Source organism: Mobula hypostoma, chromosome 28 (assembly GCF_963921235.1).
Source record: "Mobula hypostoma chromosome 28, sMobHyp1.1, whole genome shotgun sequence".
Classification (NCBI taxonomy): Eukaryota; Metazoa; Chordata; class Chondrichthyes; order Myliobatiformes; family Myliobatidae; genus Mobula; species Mobula hypostoma.
In genome coordinates this window covers 4115158-4138469 of record NC_086124.1, presented here as the reverse complement: position 1 = coordinate 4138469, position 23312 = coordinate 4115158, and the positions used below count along the sequence as shown (strand labels likewise).

At 44.3% G+C, this 23312-nt stretch overlaps 1 protein-coding gene across 4 annotated transcripts in view; it reads right to left on the bottom strand.

Annotated features, from left to right (window-relative positions):
- LOC134338936 (sialomucin core protein 24-like) overlaps window positions 1-23312 on the bottom strand; it is an 81765-nt gene that overhangs the window by 16683 nt on the left and 41770 nt on the right. For all 4 annotated transcript variants that reach the window (XM_063035144.1, XM_063035145.1, XM_063035142.1 and 1 more), the window contains 3 exons: window positions 18272-18346; window positions 9834-9899; window positions 5093-5134 (listed from right to left, as the gene is read on the bottom strand). In XM_063035144.1, the coding sequence (XP_062891214.1) occupies window positions 5093-5134; window positions 9834-9899; window positions 18272-18346 (183 nt within the window). The remainder of the gene's footprint in view (window positions 1-5092; window positions 5135-9833; window positions 9900-18271; window positions 18347-23312) is intronic.

Sequence of the window (23312 nt, the reverse complement as noted above, 5' to 3'; positions counted from 1 at the left end):
CAGTGGTCACTCTTGTCTATGTCTCTTGTAGGTCGTATTAATGTTATTAAAATTCATATCCTTCCTAAATTTTTGTATCTAATTCAGTCCTTACCAATTTTTATTTCTAAAGCTTTTTTTGATGGGTTAGATTCTATTATTTCGTCTTATCTATGGAAGGGTAAATGCCCTAGACTTAATAAAGCTCTCCTTCAAAAATCTGAAAAGGGAGATGGTATGGCTTTGCCTAATTTTTGTTTATGTTATTGGGCAGACAATATCCGTTGTCTTATTTTTTGGTCTTTCTTCCATAATAAGTCTGACTGCCCAAAATGGGTGGCAATGGAGTTGAACCCTACTAAAGATCTTTCAATTCCTGCAGTTCTCGGTTCCGCACTTCCTTGTCATTTGCCTAGACTTATTGTTAATCCCCTTATCAGACATACTTAATATGGGCTCAGTTCAGAAAATTCAATGGTCTTCATGGTTTTTCTCTCTCTAGCCCTATTTTACACAATCTACCTTCGATGCGGAATTCAACATTTTATGATTGGCATAGAAAGGGTATTAGGCGCTTTGAAGATCTTTTCATTGATAATCGTTTGGCAACTTTTCAACAACTGTCTGTAAGGATTAATCTACCTAATACTCATTTCTTTAGATATCTTCAAATTAGACATTTCATTAACCCTTTGATATCAAACTTTCCTGAGATGTCTGAGAAAAATGTTCTGGACTTGTTTCTTTGTATCAATCCATTGGGTAAAGGTTTAATATCTGCTATTCGGGATAAGTTAATGATTTTGAGGCGTGCCCCCTTCGATAAAATTCGAACTGCCTGGGAACATGATCTAAATATCTCCTTATCTGATGCGGTTTGGGATTCAGTTCTTAAGTCAGTCAGCTCAACCTCTCTATGTGCTCGGCACTGCCTTTTGCAGTTTAAGGTTGTACCCAGGGCTCAAATGTCTAAAACTAAATTATCGCGGTTTTACCCTGACATTAGTCCTGTTTGTGATAAGTGTAAAGGGGCTGAGGCTTCCCTTATTCATATGTACTGGGCCTGTCCAAGTCTAGAGAAATTCTGGAGAGAAGTTTTTTCAACCCTATCTCATATTCTTAATTGCCATTTAGAACCTAACCCTCTGCTTGCTCTTTTTGACACCCACCGCGCCCCCTCCCCCCGGCTCACTTACTTCAGCAAAGACCATCAACTCCCCTCCAACAGCAAACCCCTGGAGACCATGAGATAGAGTCCATCAAAAATGGCTGTCCATCTCAACACTTCGACAACTCAACAGGCCCTCTCTCCCTCTCTCTCCAATTAACTAAAACCAACAATAACGATGACCAGAAAATGGTCAGATTGCAAGCACACAGAAAAAAGATTCTTTAATGCCCCAAAGGAGAGGAATCAACTGTTTTTATCCCAGATGGATTACGTGGCTTCAAAATGCCCATTGGCATGGATCGAGGGCAAACAAGGCAGCCTCCAATAGGAAGGCACTCAACGAAAAGTCACCCAGCAACCACGAAAATAAACAGCGAACCGTTTGTATTCAGTCACACAATTACTCACTGCAATTTAAAATTTACCAAGTTGAAGACGATTTTGAATGCGAAAGGTTAATTCTTCCCAATAGCCCGTGGGATCAACGTGGATACATGTTCAAACCCACATGATTCCCTGTTACTGGTTAAAACCAGACATTATAATTTTACTCTGAAGTATGACTCAACGTGTTGAACACTTCCTCAATTATTAAGTGGGTCTTCATTAACTGGAGTAAATAAGTAATGAGGTTATCCAATTTAAAGGCTCGCATCAGGAGGGATTTATTTCCTAACACTACTGGACTGAACTGACTGCCTGGCAGTTACTACTTTCTTTAGACGATCCACTATGAGAAAGAGGTTGTATCATTTATGTTATGATCTCTCAAGAATGTACCTCAGGCAGCTAGAATTAAGCAATTAAGCCATTAAAAAAAATTACGTTTGCAGCGTTCAAGATCAACATGTTAAACTCTGAGTCAGGGAGATCTTTGCGGTGATATTGACACTATAAATTCGAAGCAAAATTAACACACAGCGGACATTTTATCAGGAGCCTCCTGTAGCTAATAAGGAGGCCTCTGAATGAATGTTTGTGGTCTTCTGCCGCTGTAGCCCACCCACTTCAAGTTTCAATGTGTTGTGTATTCAGGCATGCTCTTCTGCACACTGTTTTAACGTGTAATTAGAATCTCTTCCTGTCAGCTTGAACTTGTCTGGCCATTCTCCCATGACCTCTCTCATAAGCACGGCCCTCAGAACTGCCCCTTACTGAATGTTTTTTTTTGTTTTTCTCTTGAAACTCTAGAGATTGTTGTGTGTTAAATTCCCAGGAGATCAGCTGTTTCTGAGATACTCAAACCACCCCGTTTGGCACCAACGATCATTCCACGGTCAAAGTCACTTAGGTCACCTTTCTGATGTTTGGTCTGAACAACTTGACCGTGTCTGCATGCTTTGATGCACTCGGTTGCTGCCACATGATTGGCTGATTAGATATTTACATTAATGGGCAGGTGTACAGGTATACCCAATAAAGTGGTCATTGAATGTAAATGTTAGATTGTGAATCAGGAAGCTCTTTGTTCTGATATCGACACCATAAAGTCAAAGTCAAATTAAATATCAAACTATGTATTTGCTACCATGATATACCTAGAGATTAATTTTCTTGCAGGCATTTACAGGACAATAAAGAAATACGACAGACTTTATGAAAAATTATACATTAACCAAGATTGACAAACAAGCAATGTTGCGATTAAGTTATGGATTTACTCCAAAGGCATTAACTCAATTTGAAAGGCATGTTTGTACACCTGCCTAAACTCAATCCGTAACAATTCCCAAAAGGATTTGTACATGCCGTTGTTTCGACAGACTTAAAAATACAGATCAAGTAGGCGAAAGATAGGTAGGGTTGTAGAGAGCATGGAATTTAACGGCAAAGTGCAGGCCCTTTGACCTACAATGTTGTGGCGATCTTTTAACTTACTCTAAGATCAATGTTACCCATGCCCTCCATTTTTCTATCCTCCATTTGCCTATCAGAGAGTCTCCTCAATGCCCCTAAACATGGTCCCATCTGCCTCCACCACCACCCCTGGCCGCATGTCTCATGCGCCCACCACTATGTAAATAACTTACCTCTGACACCGCCCCCAAACTTCCCTCCAATCACCTTAAAATTATCTCCCCGTTCCCCCCCCCCCCGCCCTTACTGTATGAGACATTACCTCCTTGGGAAAATGTCTCTGGCTGTCCATTCAACCTCATAAAACAGTCATGAAAAATTACTGGGGCATCTTGGTCAGCTGGGTATGTGGACTGAGGATAAATGTGAGGGGTTGCACTTTGAGAGATCAGGCTGAGACTTGTACAGTGAAGGGTAGGGCCCTGGGAGAGTGTTGTGGAACAGAGGGACCTAGGAGTGGCATGTTCGTGGTTCGCTACAGGTAGTGTGGCGAGCGGATGAGGGTGAAGATGGCATTTAGCGCGCTGGACTTCCGTCAGGTCACTGAGCGTAGGAGTTGGGAAGTTACATTGCTGTTGGTGAGACCACTGCCTCACCCACTTATAGAAAGAAGTTGGTAAACTAAAAGCAGTGCGGAAAAGATTTACCAGGATGTTGCCTGAATTTGGGAGTCTGAACTACAAGAAGTTGCGTAGACTGGAACGTGATTCCCTAGACGTAACAGACTGACACAGGGGTTCCTAACCTTTTTATGCCATGGACCCATTAAGTGGGGGGGGGGTCAATGAACCCCAGCTTGGGAATGCCTGTAAGAGTCATGTAAGATCACGAGGGACCTCCCTCATGGACGGTCTCAAGCCCGGCTGCAGAAGGCAGAGGGTTGGGCACGGGGCTAGCAACTCCATCCTGTAAAAACCCAGAGCTACGGAAACACCAACAGAAGCTCCATTGATCTCATCCCTGTGAGAGGAAGGATTTTCACCTAGAAGACCTATGAAGTTGTATGGCGAAAGCAGAAGCCACAGAGATGATAAAACTTCTATAGGCTCAGGACAGGGGACCCTGGCAAGCTGTGTGCCAGGAGGGATGATGAAGGAGGAGAGGATCATGAGAGGCTTAGACAGCGTGAAAGCTCTTCATCCATTACCCGGGGAGGGCTCATTAAAATCAGAGGGCAAAGGATTACGGTCTGATGGATTTTGATGCTCTTGTCACTCAAAGGTCCTTCGGAAGATACTGATTCTGGGAAGTTTAGAATGATGCATAAAACTTATTGCTTAGGATCATTTTATTAAATATTACAAGAGCAAAAACGAAGAAGAGGGAGCCGAGAGAACAGAAATAAGACAAAAGGGAAAGAAATAGTTATGCTGGTCTCAGAAGCAGAGGCAACACAAATTCCACTGATAACAATTAATCTATAAAGTGGCGCGTCACCAGCTATTGAAAAACCAAGAAGCTTGCACAAAAATACAGAAGCAACTGAACCAAAATTACTGGAAAATTCACTGAACAATTACATGTAAATAGATGATTATTTAAAATTAGAGGCATAGGTAAGTGAAGTCTAATCACGGGACAAGTTACAATGACCAATTAACCGAATAACTGGTATGTCTTTGGAATGTGGGAGGAAACCAGAGCACTCGGAGGAAAAGGGAGTGGCAAGGACGTGCAAACTTCTTACGTTCAGTGTCAGATTTGAACTCTGAACTCTGACACCCCAAGCTGTAACATCGCTACGCTGCCGTGTACCGGATTCAGCTATTTTAGACCAATCTCAGTTTTTAAAAACCAATGTTAAACCTCATTTAAAAATATCAAAATTCTCATTAGGAGCTGAGCAGCAGCCTTGCAAAGATCGTCCTCTGAGAATTCGTTTTCACTCATCTAACAGTGTTAAGTGTTACTCCCCTGTGTACCACCAGAATCATTATCACAATCATTCTGCAGAAACGTCCTATGGGAATATAGAGTTCAGGTCAGTAGTTGCCACAACAGAGAAGAGGAAAGAGTTACACGATTCAGAGAAGTACTAAAGCTAATGAAGTGCTTACGTTAGTAAGAGAAACACATCAGGTATACCTGCAGTCATGGTGGAAATATCCTTAGTAGTTGGTATGACAGCTAGTAGTTGAAGGAAGGAGGGAAAAAAAGCAGAAAGAGGAATAATCACATTATTACACAAAATCATTCCCATATATTTAAAAGAAAACTATTTAGCATTGCGTTGTGGAACACGACCTCCCAGTGCAATGAGCCAACGCGGCCCAGCAACCCACCCCGAGCCTAATCGCGCAGGAACAATTCACAAGGACCAATTAGCCTAGTAACTGGTATGTGTTTGGGTTGCGCGAGGAAGCGGGAGCACCGGAGGAATCCCATGCGGCCCACCTGACAGACGGCGCCGGAAATGAACTCCGAACTCGGACCCTCCCGAGCTGCGATAGTGTCGTGCTAGCCGCTACGCTGCCCTGACGCCATTTTGTTCTGCTGCCACATCAGGATTTACAGCATATAACATATACAAGGTATAATACATTTACATATAATAACTATTTAATATTTGGGTGGTGGGGTGGAGATACGTTGCTACCAAAGGAGGTGTAGGGTGCTGCTTCCCTCTGCTTGCCTGTAGGTCACCCTCGGGCAAGGTGCTTAGTCCTCAGATCAGGGTCACATGAAGCCATGGGAGCAGGTGGAGGACGGTCGTACGAGCAGCTGGTCCATATCACGAGACCTGGTTATGTGACCACTGACACCAGGCAGACAATCTCTGAAGAGTATTGATAATGGCTGGGGTCACCCATCGTGTAAAGACACTGCCCAGAAGGCGGCAATGGCAAACCACTTCTGTAGAAATATTCAGAGCAATCATGGTCATAAGACCATGATCACCCACGTCATATGACAAGGCACATAATGATGATGATTTAATATCATATAATTTTATTATGATATTATTTATTTATTATTCAAGCTACGTAAACCTTGCCTCATGTTTTAAAAATATTTTATCTTGCCCCATTAAGGAATTGGGTTCACAGGTACACTTACTTTATATTTAAACTACTGGAAATAAAACAACCCATTTCTCCAAACGAACCACTCCTGAAGTTCAGTAACTAAGTTTGCATTTTCCCAGTAGACCTCTCTCACTATTGAGAGATTTGATAAGTGAACAATGGCTTCTGTTGTACTAATATAACAAAGCAACAGGTCCGTGTACCAGGGCTGGTGGTTGTAGAATTTAGACGGTCAAAACTAAACAAGGGTGGGCAACATTGATCTGGTCTGCCTTAAAAAAACACCCATTACATCCATATTGGTTCAACATTCCTTCGTTATGTGACATGGGCGATCGTGGTCTTTCCATGACCGTGATTGTTCTTGGCAAATTTTTCTACAGAAGTGGGTTGTCATTGTCTTCTTCTGGGCAGTGTCTTTACAAGACGGGTGACCCCAGCCATTATCAATACTCTTCAGAGATTGTCTGCCTGGTGTCAGTGGTCACATAACCAGGTCTCGTGATATGGACCAGCTGCTCGTACGACCGTCCACCACCTGCTCCCATGGCTTCACCTGACCCTGATCTGGGGGGAAGCAGGTGCTACACCTTGCCCGAGGGTGACCTGCAGGCTAGCAGAGGGAAGGAGTGCCTTACACCTCCTTTGGTAGAGACGTATCTCCACACCGCCACCGAAGGATTGACACAAGTTATTAAAAATTCTTTGCAATATCGCTTGATGAATTTCTGAAAGCATTTGGTGCATAATACAGGAGCACCGAAAAGAAGAGAATTTTTTTTTAAATGGTGGGCATTGGAAAATCTAAAATAAAAATAAAAAATACTGGAAATACTCAAGCTGGTCAGACCATATCTGTGGGGAGGGAAACAGTTCATGTTCGGGTCATAGACCGTTCATTATGTGGCCTGACCTTCTGAGTGTTTCCACCAATTTCTCCAACACTAAAACAGAAACCAAAGGTTCTTGCGAGCTCACAAAATCTTTTAAGACATAGGAGCAGAATAAGGCCATTCAGCCCATCGAGCTTGCTCTCTCATTCCATCATGACTCATTTATTATCCCTCTCAACCCCACTCTCCTGCTTTAATCTCACAACCTTTGAATAATCAAGGATATATCAGCCTCAGCTTTAAATGTACCCAAGGTTCAGAGCTACAAGACTGACTTATACCATCCAGTCTTAAAGTAATAATCAAAATATTGGTTTATGGAGTTTAAGGTTAACTTGTATCTAACCCAATCACAATAGTTAACAGAATTAACATGACAAGTGATAGGATGCCAAAGAGTACATTCAGAGTCAGATAACAGTAAGGAAGCCCTAGAGCTAGCAAATCCCGACACAGTAAGATTACTGGATGGCTCGTCAGAGGGCAAGAGGTAGAAAATAAGATCTTTAAAGATCAGCATCAGAGCCACCTCATTTTACAACTTCAGTCTAACTTTAGACTGTTCCCTTTACACAGAAACTTCCCTCTTTTCCCATATGAGCGCAATATTCCAAATGATTTGGAGTACTTTTCAAATTCTTTCAAACTTCTCAGAAACTGCAGGTTCCGTGTTTGAGAAATGTGCTCAGCGTGGTGGGTTATGATTGGCCGAGGTAGATCCCATTAAAATGCTCCAGCACAGCAGAACAATTGCCCAACAGATTTCAACACAGATCAGATGGCGGCACTGCATTTTGATTAAAGGTCACACACTCCTTAGGAAAAAAAATCACTAACTGACACATAATGGTCTTAAAAGTCCAAATCCAGTCTCGAGGGATCTTGCAATGCTTCAGGGTTGCTCCATCAACCATGTGACTGAACCAAGTGCAACATCAACTCTATGTTTCTCAATAATCTTTTATCCACTTTAAAATGTTCAAATCTTTTGCCTCCAGCATTCTTGAGGAAGTGTTTCCAATGACACTCAGCTCTTGAGAAAACTATTGTGTCTGAGATGGAAACCTCAGTTTTTTAGACATATAAAAGTGTCCCTTATTTATTTATTAATCGGGATGCAGCTCAGAATAGACCATTCTGGCCCTTTGAACCACGCCACCCAGCAATCCCCCGATTTAACCCTAGACTAATCACAGGACAATTTACAATGACCAATTAACCTACCAACCAGTATGCCTTTGGACTGTGGGAGGAAACCAGAGCACCCGGAGGAAACCCACGCAGTCACGGGGATCTCTTCACGGACACAAAGCCACTATCCTTAAGATTTCAGTGATGTTAACATTCGCTCCTGAGCACAAGAGATTCTGCAGATTCTGAAATTCCACAGTAACACGCACAAAATGCTGGAGAAACTTAGCAGGTCAGACAGCAGCTATGGAGGGGGAATAAGCAGTTGATGTTTTGGGCGGAAACCCTTCATCAGCACGGAGGGTCTCAACCTAAAGTGGCAACTATTCGTTCCTCTCCGTAGATGCTGCCTGACCTGCTGAGTTCCTCCAGCATTTTGTGTGATTGTTTCTGAGACTGTTTTTTTTAAAGCTGGGATATGGCATCTGAAAGACACAGCTCTTCCACTAACCTTCTTCCCCCCCACAATATCACATCGCTCATCAAAACTCATAGAAGCCCCGGAGTAACTGGGCCACTTCCCATACACGGAGGGCTACCTTCTGACACAGACAGACACCAGTAAAATCTATCACTGCCCCTCAGTACACACCAGTAAAATCCATCACTGCCCCTCAGTACACACTAGCACAGCCTTTGGGTCAGTTAAGGAAAGGAATAATTGGCGGTCAGGACCTCAGACCGGTGGGCCTGTGCCCTGAGACGGGGACTGCCCCCAGCAGGGACCTGAAGGCCCTAGTTACAACGAACCAGAACACTGAGCAAGCCTCTCCACTCGCTCATCCACCAGGCTTCCTATTTCAAGCTCTGTAATGAGAAATAATGTCAGGCAAACGCAGAATTTAGAACCTTACAGCACAATTCAGGCGCTTCGGCCCACAACTTTGTGCCAAGCACTTAACCTACTCTAAGATCAACCTAACTCTTCCCTCCCACATAATCCTCCATGTGCCTATTCAGGAACTGACAGAGGGAAAATTTCAAGGACGTGCTCGTATCCTCCCTGAAGGGAACCACCAACTTCACTAATACCCGAGAACGTCTGTCCCATAACCCTGAGATTGCTCAAGGTGGCACTGGGAAATCAGAGGCCATTCATCAGGACCACACACAAATAAAAAGCCCTGGGTAAACAGCAGACACAGAACATCTCACAAACCATCCACCCAATCAGGTCCCTCCGGTTCCATCTGTTGGGGGAAGGGGGACAGTCTGCCTCCGACCTCAGAGTCCACAAAACCAGGGAAAGCAAGCCTCCTTCAATCCTTAAACACGGAAAGTCATTGAGGACAATAAAGTACCAACATCCATGACGCCCTGGTTAGGCAGAAATGTTTGAGTTTGTGCAATATAGATAGATTGGATTTGGAGATGTTTCTAATAGCGGGAGGGTCTAGGACCAGAGGGCAAACCCTTAGAAAAGAAGGATGTCCCTTTAGAACAGAGATGAGAAGGAATTTCTTTAGCCAGAGGATGGTGAATCTGCAGTGCTGGAATTTGGAAAGTACTCCAAATACATTTTCCCATTCCCAACTCCAGATGGAACCGCATTGAGAGAATTCCCTTCTCCCATTGAAAGGAGGCAGCTTCAAGCAAAGTCAGCCAACACTCGGGCTGCTCTTCAGCTCTACCAGTGAGGCAGGCTTCGTATAGTCTAATCAATATATAATACTTGCTTTATTCCACTGGGGTAATATGTCAGTTGTTTGATTTTACCTGTAGTACTGGAGACGGTCGTGGTGCTAGTGATGGTGGTGGTTGGAACAGAGGTTAGCTGTAGAACTGAGGAGATAATAATTGTATTTACAGGAATGTTCTGTACAGATGCAATTCTGACTTTAACTGAAACAAATAAGTTTGCTGATTATCCATTCTTCCAAGCAGTTACCCACAGGAGACAAATCTTATTGTAAAATTTCTTCTGATCCTTCAAATTCGCTGCATTTCTCTTTCCTGAGACTCTCAACTTCTTCATTGACAGATTTCCTGGTGAATCACTTATGAAAGTATATCCACCCCCTCAAAATGTTAATTACTGCAGCACTCTTGACAGTTATTAAGGAAAAGAAATGCAGAAGATAATGGTAACACAATACTTTCCCCATAAACAAAGTACCACTGAAGGATCGATGAAATTTCTGCGGCGTTTAAAACGCTTTCATAAATCAGCTGAACTGGATTAAAATGGAGCAATCAGTCATCAGATGCTGCAATGTGTCATAAATATCCAATAACCTTTCATCTAGAGAACGAAGATCTCATACTGAGAAGAGAAAGGGGATAGTAACTTAAAAAAATCGATCAGGAATGCAATGCAACTCCACCTTAACCGAAAGAGGAGGTAAAAGGGACGAGCTTTATAAACGTTATAGGCAATTAATTGAAAATTATTTAACCTACAAAAATTCAATGGATTATTTCAGGTTAATTTCAGAACAGATATGAATCGTCATGTTGACCACCTAAACCAAGGCTTGCCAATCTTTTTTATGCCATGGGCCAATACCATCAGTGAGGGGTAGGTAGACCCCACATTGGGAAGCCGTGATCTAAACCAACCCAGATCAAGCAAGGAAATACCCATGAATACATTTGCAATCTTCATTAAAATGCCTTACTAAACCAACCCCATTTTAGGTTAGTCCTAAACAAGGACTGTTAATGCACAAACTTTTGAATTCTCTTAGGCACAACTCCTTTACAAACACCTACCATTCTGCATCCAAAACCAAACTTACTGGAGAAAAGGGTCAGGCATATCCAAGCTGATGGCATGAACGGTGATTTCTTCTTCCAGTAAAAAAATATTTCCCCACCTCTCCCTCCTCTCATCCACTCTTCCCCCCCCCCAACACTCTGGCCTCACCTGCCTATCACCTCCCCCTGGGCCCCCTCCTCCTTCCCTTTCTCCTGTGGTTCACTCTCCTCTCCTGATGTTTCCCACCCACCTGGCTTCACCTATCACCTCTTTCCCCTCCCCCCCACCTTTTTATTCTGTCATCTTTTCCCTTCCTTTCCAGGCCTGAAGAAGGGTCTTGGCCTGAAACGATCCTTGTTCATTCCTCTCCACAGGTGCTGCCTGACCTGCTGAGTCCCTCCAGTATTTTTTGAGAGTTGCTCAGGAATATCTCGCTTCTGGCTACAATAAAATTACTCTCAAGTTGGAGGAGCAACACCTCATATTCCAGTTGGGTAGCCTCCATCCTGCCAACATAAACAATGATTTCTCTAACTTCTGGTAATTTCTCCTCCTCCTCCTCCTCCTTTCTTTTTCCATTCCTTATTCTGGCTCCCATCTTATCCCTTCTCTTCTAGTCACCTGCCCATCATCTCCCCCTGGGTCCCCTCCTCCTTCCCTTTCTCCCATGATCCACTCCCTCTCCAATTAGAATCCTTCTTCTTCAGCCCTTGACCTTTCCCACCTATCACCTCCCCATTTCACCCCACTCACCCACCTTCTGTCCTCACCTGGACCCACCCATCACCTTCCAGCTTGTACTTTTACCTCCCTTCACCTCACTCTAAATTCTTCCCCCTTCCCAGTCCTTCCAGGACTTGTGATATGCACCAGCTGCTCATCCACTACCTGCTCCATGGCTTCACAAGGCCCTGATCGAGGGGGGAAGGTGCTAAGTTGGTGATACACCTTGCCCAAGGGTGACCAGCAGGCCAGCAGAGGGAAGGAACGCCTTACACCTCCTTTGGTAGAGGCGTATCTCCAACCTGCCACCCAATTTAAAACAACCAGCTGTCTTAAAGCCAATAGAAACATCAGAATGCTGATCAACACACACACACACACAAAATGCTGGAGGATCTCAGCAGGTCAGGCAGCATCTATGGAAACGAATAAAGAATCAATGTTTCAGGCCGAGACCCTTCATCAGGACAGGAAAGAAAGAGGGCAGAAGCCAGAATGGGAAGTTGTGGGGATGGGGAGATGAGTACTGGCTGGCAGGTGATAGGTGAGACCAGGTGAGGGGGGAAATGGGTGGGGATGAAGTGAGAAGCTGGGAGGTGATAGGTGAGACCAGGTGAGGGGGGAAATGGGTGGGGATGAAGTGAGAAGCTGGGAGGTGATAGGCGAGACCAGGTGAGGGGGGAAATGGGTGGGGATGAAGTGAGAAGCTGGGAGGTGATAGGTGGGACCAGGTGAGGGGGGAAATGGGTGGGGATGAAGTGAGAAGCTGGCAGGTGATAGGTGGAAGAGGGAAAGGGCTGAAGAGGAAGGAATCTGATAGGGGAGGAGAGTGGACCTTGGGAGAAAGAGGAGGAGGGTAAAAAGGGAGGTGATAGGCAGGTAAGGAGAAGGGGTGAGAGGGAAACCAGACTGTTGAATGGAGAAAGGGAGAAGGGTAAGGGGCAGAAAGTACTGGAAGTTAGAGAAAGTGTTGCTCCTCCAACCCCTATTGACGTCCTGTGTTATAGAGTCGTAGAAAAGTACAGCACAGAAACAGGCCCTTCAGCCCATCTACCCCATGTTGATGCACCTACCACATCCCAGCTCTTTCCCCTTCCCTGCACCTTTTTATTCTGGCGTCTTCCCCCTTCCTTCTCAGAAGGGGCTCAGCTCGAAACGTTGACTGTTTATTCATTTCCATAGACGCTGCCTGGGCTGCTGAGTTCCTCCAGTGTTTTGCGTGTGTTGCTCTGAACTCCATCTGTTGCTTCTTAGCCCAGCTCTGCATCCTATCCATGTCCCGTCGTAACCATCGACAACCTTCTACACCACCAAGACTGCTGCTCTGGGATGGGCAAGGATGGACTCGAGGGGTGATGGTAAAAGATCAAAGACAGCTAATGTTGCCACAGTCAGGAAGTCAAGGCAGCTCCTTCATTTTCTGCTCTCCTCGAGGTAAAAAAATGTTTGTTCACAAGTCCAGAATACACTTGCTCAGGAACAAGTAGTAACTTCAATTGATTTAAACCTTAAAACCAGATGGACTAAAGAGGATTTTTAGCCAAATCTTTTGGAAGATTTCCCATTGCTCCAGAGCGAATCCATCTAGCCAACAGCCTCATTTACACCTCTTTGGGACGGGCATAATTAAGTCTTCACCGCCTTCTCAGATGGTACACTATCACTTGTGTCATCCACTCTTGATCTTCCCCCCCCACCCCCCACACACATCTCAGGCACTCTCCTCTCTAATTTGTCATGCTTGGTTCCAACTCTCTAGTTCTAATAAAACCTTAGTTCCTCCCTACTGGACCTTGGGAAGGGAAGTAACCCAAGTGCAAAATCCAGCAAAGTCCAACTCAAATGCAAATTCAAGGATAAGAACATAAGAAATAGGAGCAGGAGTCAGCCTCCGGCCTGTCGAACCTGCTCCACCATTCAATAAGGTCATGTCTGATCTGACCATGGACTCATCTCCACCCACCTGCTTTTTCCCCCAAACCCTTAATTCCCCTACTCTGCAAAAATCTATCCAGCCTTGTCTTAAATATATCTACTGAGGTAGCTTCCACTGCTTCACTGGGCAGAGAATTCCATAGATTCACCGCTCTCTGGGAAAAGCAGTTCCTCCTCATCTCCGTCCTAAATCTATTCCCCCAAATCTTGAGGCTATGTCCCCTGGTTCTAGTCTCACCTACCTGGGAACAACTTTCTTGTCTCTATCTATCTATCCCTTTCATAATTTTATATGTTTCTCTAAGATCTCCTCTCATTCTTCGGAATTCCATCCTGAGCGCAAATTCGGGCACAGTCCATCCAAAGTGGAAAGGGTGAGCAACTACAAGTTCCTGGGAGCCAACATTTCTAAGGATGTAACCTGGACTCAACATATTGATGCAGCTACCAAGAAGGCATGACAGTGGCTATATTTCATTCGGAGTTTGAGGAGATTTGATATGTCACCAAAGATACTCAAAGATTTCAGCAGATGTGTTGAGGAGAGCATTCTAACTGGCTGCAACACTATTCGGTATGGGGGGGTGTGGGGCGAGGGCAGCACAGGATCGAAACTAGCTGCAGAGTCAGCTGCTACGTCATCTCCATCCTGGGTTCAAGCCTCCGTAGTATCCAGGACATCGTCAAGGAGCGATGACCCAAAAAGGCAGCATCCATCATTCAGGACCCCCCATCACCCAGGACACGCCCTCTTTCATTGCTACAATCAGGGAGGAGGTACAGGAGCCTGAAGACACACACTCAATGATTCAGGAACAGCTTCTTCCCCTCCGCCATCCGATTTCTGAATGGACATTGAACCCATGAACACTACCTCACTACTTTTTGATTTCTATTTTTTGCACTGCTTATTTAAATTAACTAATATATATATGCTGTAATTCAGTTTTTCTCTATTCTATGTGTTTCATTGTATTGCTGCCACAAAGATATTAAACTTGATTCTGATTTTTGAACTGCAGAGGGCAAAGTTCATCCCAAGTGCAAAATTGAGCAGATGCTGAGAACCAAAGAGCCAAGAATGCTGGAGGTATATTACAACATGAGAGAAGGTGGACCTTCCAGACTGATCACTCTTCTTTAAACCCACCAAATGTTACCGGCTCTGAGCATTATAATATTTGACCTGATACAGCAACTTTTTAGAAATTGGTGAAAGATGGAATAGCAAGGACGTCGAAAGTGTCTTGGAAGAAACAGAATGCCATTAGCACCACTGCCCTGCCAGCATTAAATATTATAGACATGAGGAGGTCTGCAGGTGCTGGAAATCCAGAACAACTCACACACAAAATGCTGCAGGAACTCAGCAGGTCAGGCAGCATCTATGGAAAAGAGTAAACAGTCGACATTTCAGGCCGAGACCCTTCTTCAGGACAGAGAAGTGGGGGGAGGGGGGAGATGCCAGAATAAAAATGCGGGGAGAGGAGAAGGAGGATAGCTGGAAGGTGATAGGTGAAGCCAGGTGGGTGGGAAAGGTCAAGGGCTGGAGAGGAAGGAATCTGATAGGAGAGGAGAGTGGACCACAGGAGAAAGGGAACGAGGAGAGGACCCGGGGGAGGTATAGACAGATGAAAAGAGGTAAAAGTCAGAGTGGGGAATAGAGGAAGAGGGTGGAGGGGGAAAAATTTGTTCACTGGAAGGAGAAATCAATATTCATGCCATCAGGTTGGAGGCTACCCAGATGGAGTATAAGCTGTTGCTCCTCCACACTGGGGGTGGCCTCTTCTTTGCACAAGAGGGTGTCACGGACTGACATGTCAGAACGGGAATGGGAATCAGAATTAAAATGTTTGACCACCAGGAAGTCCCATTTGTGGCCAATTATTACTTATCTGAAATAGTATAACTTTCAAAATGTTTGAAATATAATTTATTTGAAAGATTGAGCATGATAATAATCTGACAGGTGGATCACACAGGGACATCCCATAGCTCGATATGACCATGGCAATATTAAAGAAACTCAGGGGTAGAAACAAAGGCCGCATAATAGTTGTTTCTTCTAACATCGTGCCTGGCACCAGGACTCTAAACCAAAGTGAATAAACACAAACTCAGTAAGGCAGGCTCTGTTGTAGGGGAACAAATTATTGATCCTTTCCGTGCCTTGAGGCACATCGGGCGGCAACCCTGTCATTTCGATAACATTTTGTCTGTTTTTTTACGAGGCTGAGTTGCTAGCTCAATGCTCGACCCAGCACGGATGGAAAGTGAAAAAGGAGCTGGTCAGATTTGAACCCGGGACCACTTGTCTCAAACTCTGGTACTGATACCACTACACCACCGGCCGGCTAGGACAAAGAACAGTAAGGACTAATAACTAGTTAACCAGGGACGTGAATTGTGCTGATGTGGTAACAGTGATGTGCACAGCCAAGAGCAGGGGTTCCCAACTTTTTTATGCGTAGGACCAATACCATTAAGCAAGGGTCGAAGGACCCCGGGCTGGGAACCCCTAATCTAAATCCACACAGATCAAGCAAGGAAATACCCACTGATATTATTCCCAAACTTCATTAAAATGCCTTACTAAACCAAACCCGTTTCAGGTTACTCCTTAACAAGATGGCTGTTTATGCACAAACTTTTGAGTCTCTCTCCTCTGCAAATCTCCACCATCCTGCACTCAGAACAAAACTTCCTGTAGAAAAGGGTATTGCCCTAGATGTATAGACTTGTAGCAGCGATGAGCCCCAAGTTCTAGTAAATTCACTAATTATGTTACAGCAGGCACCCATTATTGTAATAGAAATTTTAGTAGCTGAGAATAACCTCACCTGGTCCCTCAATCTCAGCTTCCTGAAGAAGAAGGCACAGCAGTCTTCTAAGGAGTCTGAGGCAAGCGAGGCTCCCTCCCCACCCCCCATCATAACGGAATTTTACAGGAGCACCATTGAGATTGTCCTGACAAGTTGCATCTCCATCTGGTATGGGAGCAGCTGAGCATCAGAGCAGAAGTGCCTACAAGGGACTGTGAGAACGGCCATCTCCCTACCATCCATCGGGGACATTTATCAGGAGCGCTGCGTATGCAGGGCCCCTAGTATTATCAGGGATCCCACCCATCCATCCAGCATCCTCTTTGACTTTCTACCATCATCCAGGAGATTCTGGTACATAAAAACAAGAACAGTCAGGAAGAGAAACAGTTCCTTCCCTCAGGCCATTAGGCTTCTGAACTCCCTGCCACATTGGTTAATCTGTTCTGTATCCGACAATATTTAATTTATGCACTTTACTTTGTTTACTTATGCATAATCCATCTGTAGATTCTAATTCTTACTTTCATAAGTTATTTTGTGTTTTGTATGTTATGTATACTACTGTGGTTTACACCCTGATTCAGAGAGACGTTGTCTCATTTGTCGGTATACATGTATATAGTTAAATGACATTAAACTTGACTTGACTTGAAAAATTGGATTGAGTAGAGACAAGGAAGGCAGTAGCAACGACCCCCTTTTCATGAACTTCATTAAATGATAACATGCACCCATTGTTGTAACACGATTGGATTTGCTGTTAGACCTCTGGATAATCACTTTACTGTATAACCAGAACCTACTCTGTTACTTTATTAAGTCTTTCTGTAGCCACCATTCTGTTATCCAAATGGAGTTTTGCTGGTAATCTCGTCAAATGAGAATGCAAAACCTGTACCAAAGTCAAGCTCGGGTGGCTCTGCTCCTGGTGCACAGCAGTCTTTAATAAACCGCCCATACAGATGTACCGTGAAGAGTATTCTGACAGGCTGCATCACTCTCGGCTATTGGGGGGGGGGGCGCGGGGGGTGGGAGGGAACTACTGCACAGGATCAAAAGAAGCCACAGAAAGTTGTAAAACTACTCAGCTCCATTATGGGCACTAGCCTCCATGGTATCCAAGACATCTTCAAGGAGCGATGCCTTAGAAAAGCAGTGTCCATTATTAAGGACCCCCATCACACAGGACATACTTTGTTCTCATTGTTATCATCAGGGAGGAGGTACAGGAGCCTGAAGGCACACACTCAGTGATTCAGGAACAGCTTCTTCCCCTCTGCCATCTCATTTCTGAATGGACAATGAACCCGTGAACTCCACCTCACTTTTGTTTTTCCACTATTTTTAATTTAACTATTTAATAAACACATATATACTTACTGTGATTGATTGATTTTCTATATTGATTATGTATTGCATTGAACTGTTGCTGCAAAGACAACAAATTTCACGACATATGCCGGTCATCCAATTTCTAAATGGACATTGAACCAGTGAACACTACCTCACTTTTTTAATATATAGTATTTCTGCTTGTTGTACGTTTTTTAATCTATTTAATATACATATACTGTAAATGATTTACTTATTTATTATTATTATTATTTTCTTCTTCTATATTATGTATTGCATTGAACTGTTGCTGCGAAGTTAACAAATTTCACATCACATGCTGGTGATGTTAAACCTAATTTTGATTTTGAACATCAACTCTGTGTGACCTTTCAGTTTGTTCCTACTGGTGTCATCAATGGAGGGAAATTAACCATTGATGTTCCAGGCCTCTTGAAGAAGGGTTTCATCCTGAAACGTCTACTGTTTATTACTCTCCATACTCTCCATAGACCTTGCCTGACTTGGTGTTGTGTGTGTGTGTGTGTGTGTGTGTGTGTGTAGCTGCAGAATCTCTCGTAACTATGGAATCCTTTTCGGATTCACTTCACCGTATAAGAGGCAACCATCAAGTCTCTTACCGTCACATGTCGAAGACTCATTGTAGATAGTGCAGTCTGTCAGATTGTCCGCGTCCTTTGCAATACACAGCATTTCTGGAAAGAGAAAGTACTTTATCATTCCGGGGTAAGGATCAATTCAAGCTCCAAGGATTCCTGTCCTAGGGAGGTTTATAAATAATATTAAAAGACTGATACTACACAAAAAAGATGCGGGAACAACTGATAAAAGAACAAATGTAATGGGCTTAAAAACCTTCAGAAACAGTTAACCCCCTCTTGTGCATGGATTCCCTCTAGAACACTTCCCCACCCACTGTAGATCCCATCGTGGCAATCACACCGCACAAAGATCAGTTTCCTTCCCAGCAGCTGCTCCTAGGCAATTTTCAAAGTTTGAAGTTCAAAAGTTCAAAATAAATTTATTATTAAAGTACGTCTATGTCACCATATACAACCCCGAGATTCATTTTCCTGCGGGCATTCACAGGAATACAACAGAATCACTGAAAACCGCACTACGCAAAGACTGACAAGCAAACACTGTGCGAAAGAAGATTAACTGAGCAAATACAAATAAGTAATCCTGAGAACGAGTTGTAACGAGTCCGCGGAAGTGAGACTATAGGTTGTGGAATCAGCTCACAGGTGAAGCCAGTGAAGTTATCTGTGCTGGTTCAGGACCCTGATGACCGAAGGGTCATAAATGTTCCTGAACCCGGTGGTGTGGGACCTGAGGCCCTTGTACCTTCCTGCCTGGTTGCAATTTGGTCAGGTAGGCAAGGGTTTTTGGATTAAGCCAATGATCCGGCAAAACAAATATGTGTCCTTGAAAGTGAGTCGATTGGTTGTGGGAACATTTCAGTGATGGACAAGTGAAGTTATCCCCTTTGGTTCAAGAGCCTGATGGTTGAGGGGTAGTAACTGTTCCTGAACCTGGTGGTGAGAGTCCCGAGTCTCCTGTATCTTCTTCTTGATGACAACAGCCAGAAAAGAGCATGGTCTCAATGGTGGGGGTTCCTGATGATGCAACAGTGCTGCATGAAGATGTGCCCAATGGTGGGGAGGGCTTTACCCATGACGGACTAGGCCGTATCCAGTACTTTTCATAGGATTTTCCATTCAAGGGCATTGGTGTTTCCATACCAGGCTGTGATGCAACCAGTCAATACACTCTCCACTGCACATCTATAGAAGTTTGTCGGCTTTGAAAAGAACCAACTTCACCTATGACGGACTTGTCCATATCTACTACTTTTTGTAAGACTTTTTGTGAGGGCATTGGTGATTCCGTAGCAGGCTGTGTCAATACAGTCTCCATCACACATCTATAGAAGTTTGTTAGTGTTTAGAATAATGCTATCAGACCACCAGCGACCTGGGTTAAATCCCCCCCACTCTCTGTAAGGAGTTTATATGTTCTGCCCATGGGGTCAGATGGTTGGGGCAACAGCTGGCAAGTGATAGGTCGATCCAGGGTGATTGACAGGTGAGGGAGGCGGGAGCAGAGAATAGGAAAGTAAGAAACCGGGAGATGATAGGCCAAGAGACAAAGGGCTGAAGCTGAAATCCGATAGGAGGAGAAGGTGGACAATGGAATGGGGATGTGGCCAATGGGAGGAGTGTGTGGGTGATGGGCGGATGGAAATGGCGGTGGAGGGGAATGAGATCTGGTGATGGGGCTGGGAAAGAAGGAAAGGGATAGAAGGGGAGCAGTCAACAGCAGTTTGAGAATTCAATGTTCATACCACCAGGATGGAGAGTGCCCAGGTGGAATACAAGGTGCTTTCCTCTTGGTTGCATTTAATTGTGGACAGACATGTTGGTGTGGGAAATCAGTTTATTATCACTGGCACATCATGTCATTTGTTGTTTCGTGGCAGCAGTACGGTGCATCCTTAAAAATGGCCATAATTGCTAATATTCTTGCTACTGCCTGCACAGAGTTTGTACGTTCTCCCCATAACTGTGTGGGTTTCCTCTGGGAGCCTTGGTTTCCTCCCACAGGCCAAACATGTACTGGTTGGTTGGTTGGTTAATTGGTCATTGTAAATTGTCCCGTGATTAGACCATGATTAAATCAGGGGGATAGTCAGATGGATAGATAGATAGTCAGATAGAGAGATAGATAGTTAGGTAGTCAGATAGACAGATTAGATAGTCAGACCTGTTGAATTATCTGTTAATATTATTGTGTTAATCTTATTTGATGTACTGTATGTTGCACATTGGTCCCAGAGGAACATTCTTTCAGTTAGTTGTATACATGTGTAGATTTGAATGGCAATGAACTTGAACTTCAGATCCTTTCCATTGGCAGCTCCATACCAGGCAGTGAGGCATCCAGTTAGAATGCTCTCCATGGTAGATCTGTAGAAATTTGCCAGTGTCTTTGGTGACAAATCAAACCTCCTTAAGCTTCTAAAGAAAACAGCCGCTGGCGTGCCACGGAACAAAGAAACACCATGGAACACGTTAAAAAAAAACGTCAAGCACCCAAGTTGCAAAAAAAAGAAATCACGCAAACAGCAAAAAATGAGCAATAAAACAGAATAGAAAACATGAAACTGCAGGGTCATTGAAAAGGTCTGGGAATGTTCAGTTTAGTTTAGTGCTGTGCAGTTTATCGGCTGCAGGCCCCACAGCCAGTCTGTCCCAATCAAAATCACACAAAATAGGAGGGCGCAGAGTATAGGAAAGTAACCAGAAACCAGAAGCACATCATAGCGTCAGAGTCCAAAGCACAAACCGCAGCGATTAACCCTTGCCCAAGACCCAAGAACTCCAGCACCACCCTCCGGCAGCATCAAGTGAGAGGTAGAAAGTCAAGTCAAGCGCTGTCACCTTCCTCCATCACCAGGAAGCAAGAGGGAGAGAGCGATCAGTCAAATGTAGGCAGATGACACTGAGCACCCACTCACCTTCTGCTCTCATCCTCACTGATTTCAATAATAGTTGCATCAATGTGTTGGGCCCAGGACAGCTCTTCGAAGATGTTGGCACCCAGGAGCTAGAAAATGCTCACCCTTTCCACCACTGACATCCTAACGAGGACTGGTGTAGGTTCCCTCGATTTCCCTTTCCTGAGGTCCACAATCAATTCTGTGGTCTTACTGATGTTGAAGGTGAGATTGCTGTTGTGACACCACTCAACCAGCTGATCTGTCTCACTCCTGTAATCCATCTCGTCGCCATCTGAGGTTCTGCCAGCGACGGTTGCGACACTGGCAAATGTACGGTTGGTGTTTGAGCTGTGTCTAGCCACACAGTCTTGCGTGTAGAGAGAATAGAGCAGGTGGGCTAAGCACACATCCTCAAAGTGTATCTCATCTGGATCCACCCCTTCCTCCATCTTTTTATACTGGCCCTCTCCCCTCTTTCGTTCAGTACAGAAGAAGGGTCTCTATCTGAAATGACGAGTGCTGTCTTCCCTCCATAGATGCTGCCTGACCACTGAGTTCCTCCAGGCCCAGAATCAGGTTTATTATCGACATACGTCATGGAATGAGCCAGTACAATGCAGTACGTTAAAAAAAATTACTGTAAGTTACAATAATTAGTGTAAACAGAGAGAAAAAACTGAGGTACTGTGCATGTGGCCTTCTATATATAGGTGAGACCCGACGCAGACTGGGAGATCGTTTCGCTGAACACCTACGCTCTGTCCGCCAGAGAAAGCAGGATCTCCCAGTGGCCACTCATTTTAATTCCACGTCTCATTCCCACTCTGGTATGTCTATCCACGGCCTCCTCTACTGTCAAGATGAAGCCACACTCAGGTTGGAGGAACAACACCTTATATTCCGTCTGGGTAGCTTCCAACCTGATGGCATGAACATTGACTTCTCAAACTTCCGCTAATGCCCCACCTCCCCCTCGTACCCCATCCGTTATTTATTTATATACGCACATTCTTTTTCTCTCTCTCCTTTTTCTCCCTCTGTCCCTCTCACTATACCCCTTGCCCATCCTCTGGGCTTTTCCCCCCTCCCCCTTTTCTTTCTCCCTGGGCCTCCTGTCCCATGATGCTCTCATATCCCTTTTGCCAATCACCTGTCCAGCTCTTGGCTCCATCCTTCCCCCTCCTGTCTTCTCCTATCATTTCGGATCTCCCCCTCCCCCTCCCACATTCAAATCTCTTACTAGCTGTTCCTTCAGTTAGTCCTGACGAAGGGTCTCGGCCCGAAACGTCGACTGTACCTCTTCCTAGAGATGCTGCCTGGCCTGCTGCGTTCACCAGCAACTTTGATGTGTGTTACTGTACATGTTTGTGGGTTCTTGTTCAGAAACCTGAAGGTGGATGGAAGAAGCTCTTTCTAAAACATTGAGTGTGTGCCTTCGTACTACTGTACATTCTCCTTGATGGTAGCAATGTCCTGGATGGTGGGGGTCCTTAATGATAGATGCCTCCGTCTTGAGGCTCAGTTTTTGAAGATGTCTTTGATGGTAGGGAAGCTTATGCCCCTGATGGAGCTGGTTGAGTTTACAACCCTCTGGAGCTTTTCCCAATCCAGGCCAGCATTATGTTACTCCAGATTACCAGCATCTGGAGACTCTTGTGCCTCCTCAAAGTTAGGAGAGCATTTCCAGCAGAACCATATGGACCCCAGATAAATTTGCCAAACCTGCTTTTAGTTAGTTTCCTGAGTTACAGTTTAAGGAAAAGGTTTATTTGCAGAAGCTGACCAATTAAATCCTTAAGCACGGGATGTGAGGCATAATGATTTCATTCTGTTCCTGAACAATGGATCATCTGTTTGCTGTTGAGATAATCCAAACCAAATACAGCAGCTGATTTGCAAAATGGATCTTTATGTTAAGTTAGAAACTTTATCTTGAGTTAGAAACTTCTCGAAGGCATGGGTTAAAAGATCCATAATTGGCAAAAGAAGAAAAAAAAGACAAGCTACTGCTAACTTTGTAATTTTATTTTAAATTTTTAATCTAAGTTCAAAGTAAATCCTATTATCAAAGTTCATATATGTCACCATATACAACCCTGAGTGTGTGCCTTATGAGGGGTATAGATAGGGTAAACGCAAGCAGCCTTTTCCCACTGAGG